Here is an 18,304-nt window from a genome sequence, read left to right on the forward strand (position 1 = left end):
GTCCCAGTAAGCCATTAAAGTGCTGTAATAAATCACACCCGTGCTTTTCCTGCTATAAGTCAAAATGTCTGCTGTGAACACACGATTTTGTACCTATGATGTTTTGTCTGAAACACACCAGGACTCACCGTTCTCCACGTTTGCCTTTGTTCCTGACTTCTTAAACCACAACATAAGCTGCTGACAGGACTTCTGCGGCAACACAACACGGACATACTGCCACTGCACTCGTGTGAATTATGGCTGAATTCCACTTTGAAACCTTAATTTATATCATTGGTAACACCTGTGTGGCTGCTGTGAAAAAGATTTAATGTTGTAATTTCAAATTTCATATAAGTAGTTCACAATTTCAGTTCAATAGAATTTCTATAAGAATATTCTGAATAAAAAAAATATCTCTGGATGCTGGGTGTTAAGAATTGAAGATTTATAATCTGTATTAAAATAAAAAGTTAAATTACTACTTGACTTTGACTTATGTTTACAAGTATTTACAGTAACTTTCAGATCCAGTGCAACTTTTTCTCTCTCTGATGAATGACTCCACATTGCCATCTGCTGATTTTAGACTGCAGTGCACTATTTTCTCATAACTCACTTGAATGAAAATACGAATGCATCAGAGCAGAGTTATAAGTGAGAGGAAGACAACATAAACAGGAAGTCAAAGAGAAAACTTGATGTTGCGATGGTCATCACCATGTATAGAAATCCGTTGTCATGGCTACATTGCCTCTTCTACAGATGTTCATGGTGGTTGCTGCAGACACAGAGTCCTGCAGGTCTGCCCTGCTGACATGTTATAACAAAGTGGAAAACTAGATTAAAACATATATATATTTGGAGAAAAAGTAAGTATGTCAGTGTGTGTCCATGCATTACTCACATTAACAGAGAAGGCAAGGCATGAAAATTAGTCCAATTCTTGGAGGATGGAGGGTGAAAGAGAGAAGGCACCTATCACTGATGGCTCCTATTGTTATTTTGATGTATCATATATGTGTGCGGCTCAGTAAATCACAGTTAGATTGTTTGTATGATTTTTAAAAGAAAAAAACAAAGAAAAGGACAAAGACAAAAAGATGATGATTTTGGGGCAGAAAAATACCAACAGAGACCACAGAGACCAAAATAAACAAAAGACTTGAGATATGAGTGTCAGAGAAAAGAAGAAAAACAAATGTTTGTGTGCATGTGCATGTATAGTATCTCTGTGTACCATAAATAGCCACAAAAGGCCATACTTTAGTCGAAACCACAGAGGAGAGGATAACTCTTTCTTCTTCCTCCTCCTCCTCTCTCACTCTTACTTCTTTTTTTTGTGACTTATTGTCATGCAATTTCTGTCTCCCTTTGAAAAACACAAATTAAACACAAACACGCTGAAACTAAGCGATATCAAACATGCCTCAGACGTGGAAAAACAGACCATAACTAAACCAAACCGCAGGCATCGAAACGAAAAGACAGACAGTCTGACCACGCTCAGTTTGGACCTTCATGCAGGATTTCATGTAGCTGAAGTCACACACGCACACGCATGCGCGCACACACACACACACACAAACTGTGTTTGGCTGTTACATGTTACATATAAGCACAGTATGATGCATGTAGCCAGACATTAAACTTACTACACACAAACAAGAAACACTGTGGAGGAAAAGGCAAACTCTTAAGGGTGGAATTTCATCGAATAAACAAACACTAGCACTGCTTTAAGTTTACATAGTAAACAAAAGGCACTGTAATAATTTAGATTTATTCTACATTTGGAGACACTTCACAGAGAAAGTTATTCACAAATAACAGTAAAATGATCCCTGACCACTTCAAATAAGTGTTGGGAGAAAATGTTGGACCACAAAATGGAAACCACGCTCATATTTTCTGGTCATGTCCGAAGTTGAGTAATTTCTGGATGAATGTATTGGACGCCCTGAGGGAAGTGTCCCACCAAGATAGACCCGAAGGTGGTCCTCCTCGTTACAGTCACTGAAGGCTTTGAGGGGAGAGCCAAAATCTATTTGCTGTTAATGAATGTATCACAACATCAAGCTTAAAAACATATGGGAACTGTTTGAGATTACGTATGCAATAAGGCTGCAAAGACTCACATTTCTAAAGAGGTGGAGTCCAGCAGCGAGTCTGCTAAGCCCACCCCCGAAAAACAAATAAAATATAAAGAAAAAAGAAATGAGATTTGTGTGTTTTGTTTGTAGATAAACCTGCACGTCCCAATCCACAGTTTGATCAATTTTAAATGGAGAATAGTGTCTATAATAATCAATTTCAATGATTTTTAGATTTTTTAGAAACAGTGAGGACAAAAAATAAAGTTCTTTATAAAAACTTTAATTCAGTCATTTAAAAATACATAGATAAAATATTAAAAACAGTTTTTAAATGTCCTTTGATTTAATTCTCTTCTTGTCATCTCACATGAGCGGACAGGGAGAACCACCCCTCTCGCTCTCTGCGTTTCTCCACCTGTGATGGAGAAAGAAACATTATTTCAGGTCAAAGCGGTAAAAGTTTAAAAGCTGAGTATCTCCATGTAATCTATAGTTTGTCTGTGTTTGTGTACCTGTGTTTTGCCATCCCTTGTTTCTCCTCCAAGACTGTGAGAAGACGCTTCAGATCCAGTGTATCTGAAATATAACATTTTTAAGATTTCACTTCTGTATCAGACTTATTTCTTCTAATTCAAACTTGAAGAAAATATTAAACTTCAATACCCGGAATTCATTTAATATTTCATTGTTCTTATATTATTATAAGAACTACTTACCGTCTCTCACCACTATCAGTCCGAGACAGCAGCTGCTGTTCAGGCAGCAGTATGGACACCTCTGGACTTCCTCCACCTGGGAATAACATGATACAATGAAATACAATTCACAGGCTACAGAGAGACGTGTGAGGCTGAGCTACCATACCTGCTGATTGTGGGCTGAAGGCAGAGGGAGGGACGGGTGAATCAGAGGGAGAAACTTTGGCCGAAACACTTTGTTTCTGTTGGTCGATGAGCTCCAGCAGTCGACCCCTCGCTGCAGCACTTTGTCTGTTTAGCTCCAGCAGGCGCTGTTCCACGCTGCTCACACTGAAGGTGTTTGGTGACGGTGCCTGAGCGAGAAGACAGAGAGAGACAAATCCTGGCTCCGGTCAAATAGTCTTGTTTGCTTAGGATGTATTAATGTGGTAGGAGCTGTTGTTTTAGGCCATCCTTTACAAAAAGAAAAGAGATAATGCAGTCCCATAATATATATACCTGATTGGTCAGTTGTTCTCCTTCAGCAGATGGGACATGCTGACTCTTCCTCCCTGTGCTGCTGGAAAACGACGGCCTCCTCTCTCCAACATTTTCCGGTGTGACTCTTCCTGCGCTGCTGGAGCTCAACCTTTTCTGCCCGTTGCTACTGTTAGGCGATCCTCCGACCCCTGACCCCCGGCCCTTAGCCTGGCTAAGCTGGGCCTTGATCAATTCGTTCTGTCTACTCAGCTGAGCGATCTCAGCCAGCATGGCCTCTGGGGAGAGCTGTGCACTGAGAGGGTCAGAGGTCAGCGATAATGAGGAAGTGGAGGCCAGGCTGGTGAGAGGAAGGCTGGTGAGGCTGGAGGCTGATCTGTGGGACTGGAGGTCTTCACGGGAATGTGGGACACGTAGAGGAGGAAGCTCCTGGTGCAACTGTATAGGATGAGTCACTGAAGAAGAGCAGCTGACTGAGTAAGACGACATGAGGGCATACGGCTGAAATCAGATAACTAAAAATAATCAGGCTGTTACCAGAAATCTGTTGCCAGTTGTCGCTCTGTCGAGGGGGGGAGAGCAACACGGCAGGAGAAACAGAGGCTCGTGGTCGCTCAGGATCTCGCTCAAGAACTGGTGCAGACTGACAACCTGTTTACGACACGTAAAAACAAATTATGCACTATTTACTATACAAATATGCATTCACATATACACACACACACACACGTGCGCTGTTTGAACCTGCAGCTTTGACATCAGAGTCTTGGTGTGGGTCAGCGTAAGCCTCCAATAGTCCAAGTCCTCCCATCACCAATACCACTGTGTCCAATTTCTGCTCCAGCTCTGCTGTCTGCTGCTGCAACCCGGCCTGAGAGAAACCAGAGAGAAAAATTCATCAGTCCAGCTGGAATCTGGAGATTAAATGAGCGTCAGACCACATGGTAAGCTTCGTCTAACCTGCAGGGCAGCGGCCTCTTCTCTCAGAGTCATCGTCTCAGCGGTGAGAGCATCGATGAGCCCACGTTGCTCCCTCAACTCGTCCTCCAGTCTTCTCCTCTCCTGAGCCTCTTTGTGAGCTTCTTCTTCTCTCTAAAGACAGTTAAGTTCAAAGGATTTTGTTATATTAAGGATGTTCTCTTCTCATTTTTCCTTACTTGAACGATCGATTTTTCAATGGCACCCCTGCTTACCCCTACCTACCTGTTTGAGGAGGTGCACTAAACGCCCCAGAGTGGAGACCAAGGCGACAGAGAATCCAGTGAGGCTTTGTTTTCTTTGCTGTTTTTGACTCTGTGCTGAAGCTGGTTGAGTGTCAGGACTCAGAGTATCTAAGTCTGCCTCCACCTGACCCAACATGGCCTGCAGCAGGCCCAGACTGGACTGGTCTCCGCTGAGAGAAGCTACAGAGGAGCCATTCATCTCCGAACTCTGAGAAACACATTTCCTGGTTCTTCTGGCATTACTACTGATCCTGCCTGGAAAAAAAACATACAAAACATACCACTCATTTCTTCTGATTATTGCAGTATTTAGCAGCTCTTATGATGACACATTTCACAGATACCCTCCTGATATTACCTGACTGGTTGAGTGGCATCTCAGGGTTGAGGACCTGAGAAACCAGGACTGATGGTTCCTCCTTGCCTTCCTCTGACTGCTGCTGTCTGGACCGAACACGCTGGACAGCGACTGTGGCATTGAGAGCTACAAAAAGGTGGAATGAGTTGACACCTGGTTGACTGATGATTTTTTTTTTTACTGTTGTTTTACTCATTTCTTGGGGGGACCTCATCTTTTCATCCTACCTGTTTGGTCTGGTGCTGTGCCTGAAGCACAGGGGGTTACTGGAACATTATCTCTGTCTACCTGGTCAGAGTTGGCATGATGGATTTTCTGTTGCTGTATCGATCTACCCCGAGACTGTGCCTTCATTTTTCGTAGATTGGACCTGCAAAGAAAAGCATCACAAGCAATGTAGTAATCAGTAAAAGCTTGTATCACTGTTCCAGAGTTATATTTCCCCACTAAGAAAGAACAGAAATCATAATTTTTTATCTCCATATACTGTGAGGATGAAGGTGATTATGTTTTTTCTTCATTTTTAGTTCTCAAATATTATGAAATTGAATAATAATAATAATAAGCAGTAGACAAAAACTTTCCACCTTCCTACCTTTGGATTACATGATAGTCTGAACGGCCTCTAGGACAGGTATCTTCGTCGCTGTAGTCGTCCTCTGAAGCTTCTACTTCGTTAAGAGCCTGAAAAAAAGTATTTTACACATGCAACTATGATGATACAGACCAAAATCCTGAGTACAAAAAGTCAAAACAGGATATAAAAAGACACACACTAACGGTACATTGTTAGTAAGAGAAGAAAATGACACATAAATGGTTGAGTTGGTAAAACTTTTAAGTCTGAAGCTACAAATGTATGATATTATCTTGACTCAAACACACCTGCTGGTCCATCATAGACTGACTAAGCAGTGACAGCTGAGTTGGAGGATCTGGTCTCTGAAACACAGGCAACGCTGAGTCAGATTCACAGTATGGAGCCATCGTCACACTGGGGTGTCCTGCAGAAAAACACAGAGAAATACAAGTTTACATCTAACCGAATACGTTGTTTAAAAGGGTGAAGAATGTGTCGTGCCTGCATTAGTCTACAAGCAAGGAAAATGTTTTATCGACTTAGCACTCGATTTATGTATTTACGTCTATGACAGAGTGAATGAGAAGCTTTCTACCAGTCTGCCTGCGCGGAGCGTCTCCAAACAAGTCTTTGACCACAGCCATGGCTCTGTCAGAGCGAGCCAGCACATCCTGCAGCAGCAGCTGGTCAGAGAACACCTGCAGCAGTAAAACAACACCGTCACCATTACCAGCAGCAGAAGCCCTGCGATAAACTCATCACTAAAGAGGAGATTTACATTTGAAATACTTTTGTTCATGAACAATACACACCTCCCTAATGATGCTGAGGCTGGCCTGGTCGAGAGGTGCAGGGCTTCCAGGGTGTCTGAGACGGCGTGCGAGGGCTTTCTCTCTGAGCTCCCACTGCGCCGCAGCCTTGTTGTGGGACTTGTGAATCTCATGCCGATGGCTCTGAAGCAGGAGAGAACAATCGGGTCAAAGCAAATATGAATACGGTCTGCGCTCAAGTGCTTTCGTAATGCACAGTAATGCGAGATGAACACGGTGAAACATCTTACCAGCTCTGCAGGTGTCAGCTTGTGCACAGACAGATCAGTGACGGTGCTCTGAAACCAACAAGAGAAGGCCGTCGATACTTATCTGTTATCCAAGCGTACAAGTAACGTTTTCTTTATTTACACACAAGATGCCTAACAGATAACTTCATGAGGGAATAATTCACTGACTAAGATTGCACGATGTACACCGTTGTGGAGAAATTGCTGAAGTCAAAGGTCAGTGGTGAGGTCAGGAAGGAAGAAAGTGTTCAGGAGCCTCTGACGTCTTATGCTGTTTTATTTATTGACGCTTGATCAAGGAGAATTAGAGACACTCTCAAAGTTCATCAGAAGTGCCTGAGTCGGTCTCACATTCTGCCTAACTCGTGCTGGTGGATAGACTTTAAACCTCAAGATAACACCACAAATACTATACGCCCAGAATTAGTCAAAGAGAATGTTTTTACCCATGGAGGTGTCATGTCAGCATCTAGTCTGGAGACACAGATGCCTGTTTACGCAGATTGGAACGTCAATGGCCAGCTATCTATTATGTCTAGGAAGGCAGCAATAGATCTCTTCGACCCTGGCCACCACAGTGTTGAGATAGACTGTCACCTAGTCAAAGCCAAACAATCAATACTGCAGAGGACCTCAAGGCCCACACGTGACCATGTGTAACCTGCACAAAGTTACCGTACAGAGTTGTGATGTACATTTTCTTTTGCATATTTTTACATGGATAGAGCTGAATGTTCTTCCTTACCTCTGATTTTTAACATTATGCCTTGTATATATTGTTTGCCTGTTTTGTGTTTGTTTAACTCTAAATCAGTGGTTCTTAACCTGGGTTCGATCAAACCCTAGGGGTTCGGTGAGTCGGTCTCAGGGGTTCGGTGGAGCCTCCGCCCTGGAATTTTTTATACCATTTGTTACAACATATCTTTGTGAGCAATCGTTTTCGAGGATGCTGGACATAAAAACTAAGAAAAGGAACAGACTCTGCTGTGAAAATGACATGAGGCTGGCACTTGCCAAGGTGAAGCCACGCATATCTGAACTGGTCTCTCAAAGGCAACAGCAGAAGTCACACTGAGGTAAGTTGTTGTGAGTTCATGCACTGTGTTGGTTTTGTTATTTGAACAAGGTGATGTTAATGCACGGTTCATTTTGTGCACCAGTAAAAAAAATCTTATTTTATTTTTTACTAAAGAAGGGTTCGGTGAATGAGCATATGAAACTGGTGGGGTTCGGTACCTCCAACAAGGTTAAGAACCACTGCTCTAAATGGATAAATGATAATGAACTGTGCTTAAAGTGCTTCCACATCCATTCATACACATATGTATACACTTGATGACATTCACTCATGAGTTTCAGTCATCTCTCTATCTGAAGGTGCAGACTCATGAGCTGATGGAGGAGGATCAGCTGTCACTCACCACCCACTCTCTCCTGGAGGCTGCTGCTGCTTTCTTGGGGCGGACAGGCCTTTTTCCTTTGGGGTGTTGTTGTGGACGCCCCACTCTCACGAACGACATCTGTTCACAGACAAGGGTGAAAGCATGCGTGCTCTGGCTTCACTGTTTGTTTGAATGTATCCACTAATGTGAGTTAACCAGCTCAGTTAGCACTTATTTACGCACGAGTAACGTTAGGGCCATTTGTTGCTCGCCAAATAAATGAAGCAGCACTTACGTTTCAGGTCACAAAGACACACTCCGGTGAGTAAAGAGCACTTTAAGGTTGTGTTAAGCTGTGTGTCCACAGTCTGCCCGCTGCAGAAGTTCAGTATTATCCAAATCTCCTCCTCTGTTTGTTGTGTGACAGTTTTTCAACAGTTGCGCGCCACTTCCTGTGCTGTTGCTACGGACACCGCTTCACGGCGGAGCATCATGGGAAATGAAGTACTGGGGGAACAACGTGCAACAAGCACCCTTTACAGTGCCACACCTTCTCATTCAGTGTTTTTATTTTTATTTTTTATTATTATAAGTGTAACAACACACTCTTGGCTTCATGAGGTATAGTCACCTGGAAAGCTTTTTTTTTTTTGCAATGGTCTTTTTATTAATGATAAAATACATATAAGACAATCAATGCACAGGAAGAAAGTTTTTTGATTTTTCGTACAACATCCATAACACAACACAATCCCTTACATACTTAAACATCTACTGACAACAACAACAAAAAAAGTAAATAGACAGAATAATAATAGAAAAAATAAATAAATAACAAAAAATTTAATAACTGTAAAAAGCACAGCACAGACGCCACCAAAAAAAAAGAAAGAAAAAAAAGGTGAAATACATGGGAAATAGATAAATAAATAAAATAGATAATAATTCCTGGAAAGCTTTTTAATTAACAATTCTCAAAAGTCAATTTCTTGCCTTCTCAATGTGTTTAAGTCAATCAGTTTTCAGATGTATACAGTAAATAGCTCTATTCCACTACTGTAGTAATTTATATTATGGCAAGAACTACTCAACTAAGCAATGAGAATTGATGGTCCATGATTACTCTAAGACATAAAGGTCAGTCAGTCAGGAAAATATCAGGGACTTTAAATTTATCATCATATGTAGTCACAAAAAACTTATGAAACTGGCTCTGTCCTAGTAAAGGTAGACCGAGAGTTACCTCTGGTGCAGAGGAGAAGTGCATTACAGTTACCCACCTCAGAAATCACCACTTAATGACACCTCAGATCACAGCTCACAAAAAAAATGCTTCACAGAGTTCAAGCAGCAGACACATTTCAACATCAACAAAGGAGAGCAGCTGAATCAGGCCTTTACGGTCAAATTACTGCAAAGAAACCTGAGAAAGAACAACATAAGAATAGAACTGCTTGGGCCAAGAAACACAATGAATGGACAAAGCAGTGGAAATCTGTGCTTGATGGTCTGATGAGTCAGATCTGTTCCATCTGCCTTGTCTTAGCGAGGCAGATAAGGTGAATGGATCTGCATGTGTGGTTCCCACTGCGAAGCACGGAGGACGAAAAGTTTTGACTGGTACTGTATAAATATAATATTATAATACAATATATTTATTATAATTTGTATATATAATTATACTACAAAGTAGAACCATCTCATGACTTGCAGGTGCCCGTAGAAGATGAGTAAATATAGATCAAACCACTGAGAATAACATTGTCTAATATACACTGTACATTGAATGTCTTCCCAAAACATTATTATGATTTTTTCAAATAGTATATTGCAAACATTTGTAAATCAATATAGACTATCACCAAAATCTACTGACTGATGTTGTGCCCCTAATCATTTGTTTATTTGTTGTTTTTAAATTGCACATATAAGACAATCTTTCCTCAAAATAAGTCACCTTAAAACAATCACCTAGTCTTTATAAAACTGTATATGTTCAAATCTAGTTTATCTAGATTTGTTTCCAGATGTTTGCGCAGGAGCAAGCATCTGGCAGCTCCACTAGATGGCATTGTCACCATGTAAATTCCAGTGCACAGCCAAAACTTTTACCAGCAGACATCTCCGCACAGAAGTTTAACTCAAGTTTGCTCAAAGTGAAGTCAGCAACAACATACGACTGGAAATAAAGTTGCTTGCATTTAAAATAAAACTCTGTTTTAGTTTATATTTTATTAGTTGTTGATGTAAAAGTTTAGTATGAGGCCAGTCAAAAAGAAATGATAATAAAAAAGAGTTGGTCTAGAAGATACTGAAAGAAGATGCTTTTTCTCTACATAACCAATTATTTGAATTATTTTGAAAATGACACTGTCCAAAAAAGAAAAGTTATGCATAAAGTTAGAACATGCATATTTTATCCTGCGTTAAGATTTTATTTTAAGGGTTTCAACCGGAAGTTGTATTTTACTCTTTACACCTTGACACTGGTTTATTACTCTATTAAAGGATGCGTGTTCGCGTCTGACTTTTTTTTTTTACACGCCCCTCTCACTCTGACGCAAAGTTAGATAGACTCTGCGCGCTTTGGTTCAATCGGGCTAGACCTATCCAGACCTGGTTGACTGATTTTCCGACGCACTTAACAATGCAGACCGAGCCACAAAAGTTTGAAAAGTTATCTTTGCGCACGGGGCTGACGGTGAGGGGTCTCTGGAGTGACAGCAGCATGGATCAGGCTACAAGTGTTGGTTTCTCTGCGCCCCTGTGGAAAGTCATTTGAAGAGAGAGGAGACATGAACAGCCTCGCTGCGGTGCCAAAGGAGATCATCTAGTTTTTCCATATTGGATTTAGTACGAGCTCTGAGGGTTTACAACTGGAGTATCGGATCAGGTTATATCATTTCTGTGACACTTTCAATAATATCTACTTTTTTTTTTGTTTCGTACAACTCTTGGATATTCACCCACACTGCGGAGTCCCTTTTGGAGACGTTGGATCTGAATTACGCACGGGATTCCCCTAACAAATGACAGCTTCTAAGTGCTTTGTTGCTCCCTCACTTCATCCCCTCGGCTCCCTGTATCACCGCACCGACCCACCGTATCACTCCCCTCACCAGGTTAGGTAGACACGGAGGAGTGAAAGCCTCTCTGTCTGTTTCAGTGCGCCCAGCGTGCGGCCGCGGTCCACCTGGCCGAGGATGTGGGGAGGAGGTCTCCCGATGTATGTCACCTTGATTGTGACTCTACTCCTGGTCATTATCGACGTGAAAGCCAGCGGGGAGTATTGCCACGGCTCGCACGATTCCCAGGGCGTGTGGAGAGACGGGTTTCAGTGCCCGGAAAAGATCGACAGTGAGGACGCGATCATCTGCTGCGGGAAATGTGAGCTGCGCTTCTGCTGCCCCAGCACGGAATCACGGCTGGATCAGGGCAGCTGCGATAACGACCGGCAGGCTCAGGAGCCCGGGACAGACAGCAAGGAGAACAAGGACTCTGGTGCAGGTATAAACCCATAGATTTTACCGTTTCAACAACTTATACCACAAATATTGTGCATGTTGATAGTATGGATATTGAAAGCATGTTCACACCACAACAAAAAAACAAAATCAAAACACACTTTCACACAATAATGATGCATAAAAAGTAAGTTTTAAAATGTTTTTATGGTTGCCTGAATGTTGTTGAGAGGGACTGTCACAATAAAAGCCTTTCTACCTAACCTGTTGCTTCAACATCAGTGTAATCACAGCTGAACCTCTGGTTTATTCCAAATAAATTCAAGCCTATGAATAAATATATAAATGCTAATAGTGTGTGGACACCATGCCCAAGGCCCATGCACAGGATGTCTTAAATTTAATTGTAAATTGTAGACCCATTACAAGATTCAGTTTCCTCTCATAAACCCAACAGTCCCCACAGTATCTCCTTGTTAAGAGGTTCATCTGCTGCCTAGCTCCGGTTGGCAACGACAGCTGCACAGGAGACAGCAGCAGACTCCTCCAAAAAAACAGTTAACTGCGCTCACAAATGGCAAACTGTGCCGTTCGTACTGCACTTATAAATAGCTGTGTTTGTTCTGGCCTGTAACAGTGCAAAGAGGGGGCCGGGCTCAGATCACGCTGTCCCCACGGGGATCAAGTTTGGACTTGACCGGATCTTGGACAGTGGTTCACCAAAGGCGCTGACAGCTCTGCTCATAAAAAAAAAGACACAAATCGCGTTATGTATCATTTCCTACAAGCAGGCCAGGCTTGTGGAGTCCCTTTCCCATCGTGAAACTCCTCCTGTAATCCCTCTCTACAGTCCCTCTGGTGTCTGTGGGCTTTCAAGGGATTCACACTCTGACTTGCTCCAGACATGACACTCATATACATACACAGAAACTATGCAGAGAGGCATCATCACCAAAGATTCAAGACAAAATATGTCACATATTTTCCAACTTAGGTAACAAATTAGGCAATAATACAAACTTCTTTATCCAAGCTGGCTCCCTATTCATCATTGCTCATATTCCCATAAATTAATCTTCCATAAAGCCCCTTGAAGCTGCATCATATCTTGGATAAAAGATCAACAAGTAGATAGAGCAGCACTCCAGTGAAGTAAGCAAACTCTGGACATCAGAGAAAAAGGGCAGCACAGGCTTATTTCATGTTTCCCCGGAGGATATTGCCCTCTTTTGGACCCCCAGCTATAATCTGTCATTGTTAAGACTATCATGCCTTATCACTGCAGGAAGAGGTATATACATTTCATTCAGTGGCCTCCAGCCAAAATGATTTAAAGAAAAGCAGCTATTTGGTGTGTTTTTTCATGCAAGGCCTTGTTCCGTTTGAGCATTTTATTCATTTTTCAGACGTTGCAGCCTATTAATCATCCAGGGAAAGATACCCGCTGTGATGTCAATGGATAACAGGCAGGAAATTATTAATGTGCTCAACATGAAGGAACATATGGTATTTAGGAACAGGAGAATGCCCGTGGGATAACCGCAGGAGACGAGAAGGAGTCCAGCCAGCATAGCCACAAAGACTGTGCCCAAAACAAGAGCTTAAGACAGGGAATGAGGGGAGGGGGGCTGCTGTTACTGCAGCATGGCTGCCACAGCTCAGCTGCAGCAACAGGTGTGGAAGAGTGACAGGGAACAATAGGAAGGTTTTCGACCAGCATGTGCACGAGATGAGAAAATCACGCATAACAAGAGGTAAAGAAATAAAGTCATATTTTTGAAGTAAAGTAGACAAGCCAAGTCCTGATTGACAAAGTGAGGATAGTTTTCAAGATTTGATTCATAAGAGTTCTACTTAAGTACAAACATGAGGTAGTTTACTTTCCATTTGATCTTACTTCATACATCTTCACTACATTTAAAGGAGAAATAATGTACTTTTTCCTCCAATACCTTTATTTGACAGCTGTAGTTACTAGTTACACATTAATACTTTACATTAAACAAACTTTTTAGCTTGTGACCTCTTTTAGAAAAGGAGGCGTTAACTCTGAACCTCTTTTCACATTTTAGATGCCTATGAGTTGTAAGCATTTCCCCAAAGAGAGATGATCACATTTAAATAATGCCTAAAGAGGGCAAAATTTACAACATTTCATAAAAAAAATAAAGATGAAAGATAAAGAAGAAGAAAGATTAACAGTCCAAAAAAATGTATGCAAATCTAAATGTAGTTTTTATCCATGCTAGACATTTAGCTCTACTGGTACTGTTGCTTGGTCAATCCACCACTTTGTAGGAGACTCAAATGTCTATATATTAGGATGCATTTCACTTGAATTTGGTGTGTTCGTGTTCCCCAGAGGATGAATCATAATGGCTTTGGTGATCCCCTGGTTATTCCTCTAGCACCACCAGCAGGTTTATGTTGTGGACTTGTCTCGACAGCTATTGGATTTACTGGCATGAAATTTAATAGACATTCATGTCACCCAGAGGATGATTTGTAATAACTTTATTGATACCTTAACTTTACTTAATTTATGACTAAAAGTAATAGCATTCACATTCGCCTCAGCTATACTGTAAACTCTTCAGTCTTGTTTCTCCTTTGCTGCCCCACTCACGACCTCCTAGATTTACGTGCCCTCTGGGAAAGGGGACCTGAACCCTGGGTTAAGAACTGTTGGACTAATCTACCTAACAGTACATAAAGTAGTTAAAACTAACTCCATCATGAGCAACAGTAAGGATCTATTATTAACTATTGTATCAATCAAAGGGGGTATTTCTTTCTATAATGAGTACTTTAAGTACACTTTACTAATACTTCTAATAGGACTTGTGCTTGTAATGAAGTATTTTTAGATTGCTGTAATTGTATTTGTACTTAAGTAAAGGATTTGTGTAAATCCACTGTATTTGCTGAACTTTCAGTGCTGCTTTTTTCTCAGCCTCCATCGCTGATTTACAGTACAGTGTTCTGGAAAGGAGCTAAGCAGTGAAAGTGGGTATGAAGTAACACAAGACGAAAGTTTTTGCAATTACTAATCCTCATCATCCATGCAGAGAAAAGGGGAGTGGAGGCAGAAATGCTGAGGTGGAGGCCATATAAGTGCAGGAAAAAAAAGGGCAGTCAATGGCTCCCTGGGACATTTCTGTACTTGTAACTTATATATGTGTTGCCATAACAGAGTTCCTGTTAAAACCTGTTTACAGGAAGGTGTGTAGCTGCAAGGTACATTAGCCTCTGAAGTTGACACCGCTTTTAGTCAAAGGGAAATGGGTCAAGGTCCTAGTATGTTTCATGTCACCGTGTCTTGGCCTCTTATGCCGCTGGCCTATGTCTTTTGACACCTGGACTTACCGCATCAGCCAATGAGCGTCCTCCAGCTCTTAACAGGCCTCATGCAGTAATCCTTTTTAATACCCTGCTACTTTTGATGAGCATTTTGAAAAGTTTTCTCAAGGCCGTATGGATGTATTTCAAAGAGACAAAAGGAAACTGGAGCCAGTTGCCACCTCTCTCTCTTTGGCATACAGTTACACCTCATAACACATGGGCACATTCAAAGTGGAAAATAACTACACCCTTTGGGAACAATAAAACACAACTAATCACTCATAATGTAACATGGTCGTTATTGTTCTCGTAAGGTGTTTGTGCCAGCGACCATGGGAATGTACAAGTTAGGGAAAACACTTCAGAAGTGACCTCATCATGTCCATCGCCCTGTTTCTGCCAGAAACATTCCCCGTCGTTAGTTAGCCGAAAAGGTGCAGCCAGAACAAAAAAAGTTATTGTTGATCATGTTTCAGTGTTGTTGTTGGAGCTTCTCCTGCTCACTGGAGCTGAGATCTTCACATATAAAAATGTCTACCTGTTTAATGATGCCTCTGCTATTTGACCCGGCAAATGACACTGTGATTGGTGTTTAACAAGTTCTTTCTTACAAGCCTGACTTGCTGTTTTCAACAAAAAGAAAGAAAAGGTCAGCGAGAAGGAATTGACTTACCCCTTTGATTTAAAAGGCTGAATAACCTCCCATTCAACTACATTAAATCAGTCAACTTTAATACCCTTCTTTACGTGGACGCCAAGTACTGCAGTTGCAACTCGTGTAACTTATTTTCAAAGGGTTGGTCATAAATAGCTGAAGAAAAAAAAAGAAGGGTCACAAATATCTGCTGGCAGCCGCTCTGAAGAATGTCACCCATGCAAACACACACACACACACACACACATGCACACAGGTCTGCAGGGTTGAGGAGGCTGGGGGACACAGCAGGGTGCTGAGGATTAAAACAGATCAAAACAAAGTTAATAACTGCTAATGAGAGCCTGGGACTCCCTGGGGACCCAATCCTAGTGTACCTCTAATTCTTCTACTCAAGTCCAAACACTCCTCCCTGCTAAGTCTTTTGTTTCACTGTCTCACCCACTCACATGTAGGAGCTTTGCCTGTGCAGGGAGGCAAGACGTGTGTGAGCCGGCATTGCTTTCTGAAGTTTAATGTTGGACTTAGAAGTTAATATTTTGCCAGAGAAGCGGGTGATTGATCTTTATTCCTCTCTCTCTCTCTCTCTCTCTCTCTGCAGTTCCCATCTATGTGCCGTTCCTGATCGTGGGCTCTGTGTTTGTAGCTTTCATCCTGGTGGGCTCTGTGGTTGCCGTGTGCTGCTGCCGTTGCCTTCGGCCCAAGCAGGAACTGTCATCAGCAGGAGCGTCAGGAGGTGGTGCCGGCAGTGGTCGCCTCTTGGAAACCATCCCTATGATGTCCAGTGCGGGGACCTCAAGAGGTTCATCGTCCCGCCAGTCTAGCACTGCCACCTCGTCCAGCTCCTCTGCTCCGCCTGCTGCACCCCGCCCCGCTCCCCCTGCCCTCATGCGGGCTCAAGCCTCCTGCTGCCTACCCCCTGATGCCAGCGTCTTCGTCAACATGCCCACTAACTTCTCCGTGCTCAACTGCCAGCAGGCCACGCAAATCATGCCTCACCAGGGACAGTTTCTGCACCCGCAGTACATTGGTTACGCCCACCCCGTGTCTCCTGCCACAGCCTTTCTGGACCCCACTCAGGGAGGTTACAGACCCCTCCAGTCCCCCTGCCCTCCTCCCACCGGTGGGTCCAGTATCACCAGTGACCAGAAATACCCTCCAGTGACTGTGTGATGAGGGGCCAACTTGCAGACCACTCTGCCACTTTGTTTTGAAGTTTAACCTGTGAGGGCTGTGCCAGAGACCTTTATGGGAGGGGGTGCTGCCAGAGTGGAAAAAAGAAAGGCAGGGAGTCAGACTCACATGAAGGACTCATAAAGCCATTGAGGCAGCAGGGCCTGCCCTGCTATTGTGTGTGGTGTGTCTGTTTAGTGTGTCATATGATCTCTTGGCAAGTTTAAGTGAGCTAAGCTCAGCCTATAGCCTATAGGCGTCATAAAAGATGGGGGTAAGATGGACGCATAAATAAGTTTCTGTCTTGATGCGAAGACAAAACTGCATATCGGAGGGTTAAACAGCCCAGATGGGTGATAATGCACAGCTCACTGTAGCCTGCAGCTCAAAAAAAAAGACTGTGCATGTGTTTGTGTTCGCATGTATGCGTATGCGAGAGAGCGAGAGAAAGATTTGTTGGCTTATACGTGCTGGAATGAGTGACGACTGGATGATTTATAGCAGCGAACTGTAAGAAAAGTGGATATTCGAGCAAAAAAAAACAAAAAACTATGACCACATGCTGTGTTTATGCCATGTGCACATCTGCACTTGTGAATGGTTGTGAGTGGTTTATACAACACGGTATATATTTGTTTGTGTTGAAAGTGTGTCGGGGAGAGAAAGCATGTGAAAAGATGTTTGTACTGTTCGTGTGTGAGTTAGTGCGACGTGTGGAGGGATGTGGATGTATGAGTAACAGTGAGTGAGCTGCGTGTAATGGGAAATGCAGGTGGCGTGATGTGAAAGGCAGTCGCAATCTCCCTCTAGACCATTTAAACTCTAATGAAGTGAACACAGGACATAGACTGTGACGCTCCACCCTTCTATACAACCCCCCCTCCTGCCACCCAAAAAAGAAAAAACACATTAAAAAAAATAAATCCCCAACTGCCCTGGCTGGAAACACACACACACACACACACACAAATCCAAAAGAAAAATTTAAATATTCACGCAAGGCTGGCAGTTAATGTACCTAAAAAGTGTGAGTGTGTGACAGAGAGCGAGCGAAAGGCAGTTCTCTGAAGATTACCAAGTTAATTATACAGCGAAAACTCAGCCAACAGCCCCCTTCACGTCTCTCCTGTGAGAGGTGTGTGTGTGTGTGTGTGTGTGTGTAACACTCATTCAGTTCAGTGCCTCAGCGGAGGGCACGGGCAGCTTTGACTCATTATTTTCCACTTCCATTTCAAACAGCAGTTATTGGTTGTTAATCTAAAAAAAAAAAAAAAAAAAAAAAAAAAAGTTACTTTTTTTTTTCTCTGTGTACTGTTGTGCAGCTGAGTCACTGGTAACTCAGTAACATACAACAAGAGGAATGTGCTGCTCCACTGAGCGTGGAGTCCGTGATATCCCATAGTTGAAACCGGTATGTTTGTGTACCTCATCTGTACTCCGAGCATAATGTCATGATAAGATACAGTCGGCAGCTTGTGTGTGACGAAATAATCTGTAAAGTTATGTATGAAAATTGGTCCAATTTGATGCAGGAGTGACTTTTTTCATATAAATGCTAAAAAAATAATAAAAATAAACGTTTCAACAGAAAGCAGTGTGTTGAGAGCTTATATCACCTCCATAACAAGCGATGCTTTGTGCTTCATAAGCTGATTTTTTTTTTGTTGCCACTGCCCCTCTGGATAAGTGATATTTACATACACACACTTTGAAACTTGGGTTAACAAAAAAACAAATGTGTGGTGAATGGGTTTAGCACACAGAGCTGTCTCAAATTCTTAATCCCATTCAAACACAAACACTCTTACTTAAAA

The 18,304-nt window shown here is 42.4% G+C and overlaps 2 protein-coding genes across 2 annotated transcripts; one reads left to right on the forward strand and one right to left on the reverse strand.

Annotated features, from left to right (window-relative positions):
- Nucleotides 1-2,348: 2,348 nt before the first annotated feature.
- On the reverse strand, nucleotides 2,349-8,346 carry spice1 (spindle and centriole associated protein 1). The gene is made up of 18 exons (XM_019273668.2): nucleotides 8,152-8,346; nucleotides 7,896-7,994; nucleotides 6,475-6,522; nucleotides 6,227-6,367; nucleotides 6,010-6,112; nucleotides 5,720-5,838; nucleotides 5,430-5,518; nucleotides 5,062-5,204; nucleotides 4,835-4,960; nucleotides 4,457-4,731; nucleotides 4,214-4,345; nucleotides 3,998-4,124; nucleotides 3,791-3,904; nucleotides 3,275-3,708; nucleotides 2,943-3,129; nucleotides 2,795-2,870; nucleotides 2,591-2,654; nucleotides 2,349-2,493 (listed from the first exon to the last, which is right to left on the reverse strand). The coding sequence occupies exons 2-18, from the start codon at nucleotides 7,992-7,994 to the stop codon at nucleotides 2,437-2,439; spliced, it is 2,334 nt and encodes a 777-aa protein (XP_019129213.2). The 5' UTR covers nucleotides 8,152-8,346; the 3' UTR covers nucleotides 2,349-2,436.
- Nucleotides 8,347-10,387: 2,041 nt separating this feature from the next.
- shisa2b (shisa family member 2b) lies at nucleotides 10,388-18,081 on the forward strand. The gene is made up of 2 exons (XM_010738465.3): nucleotides 10,388-11,363; nucleotides 15,919-18,081. Exons 1-2 carry the CDS (start codon nucleotides 11,060-11,062, stop codon nucleotides 16,488-16,490), a joined length of 876 nt encoding a protein of 291 aa, XP_010736767.1. The 5' UTR covers nucleotides 10,388-11,059; the 3' UTR covers nucleotides 16,491-18,081.
- The last annotated feature ends 223 nt before the right edge of the window (nucleotides 18,082-18,304 follow it).

The sequence above is a fragment of the Larimichthys crocea genome, chromosome XXIII (assembly GCF_000972845.2).
Source record: "Larimichthys crocea isolate SSNF chromosome XXIII, L_crocea_2.0, whole genome shotgun sequence".
NCBI classification, from domain to species: Eukaryota; Metazoa; Chordata; class Actinopteri; family Sciaenidae; genus Larimichthys; species Larimichthys crocea.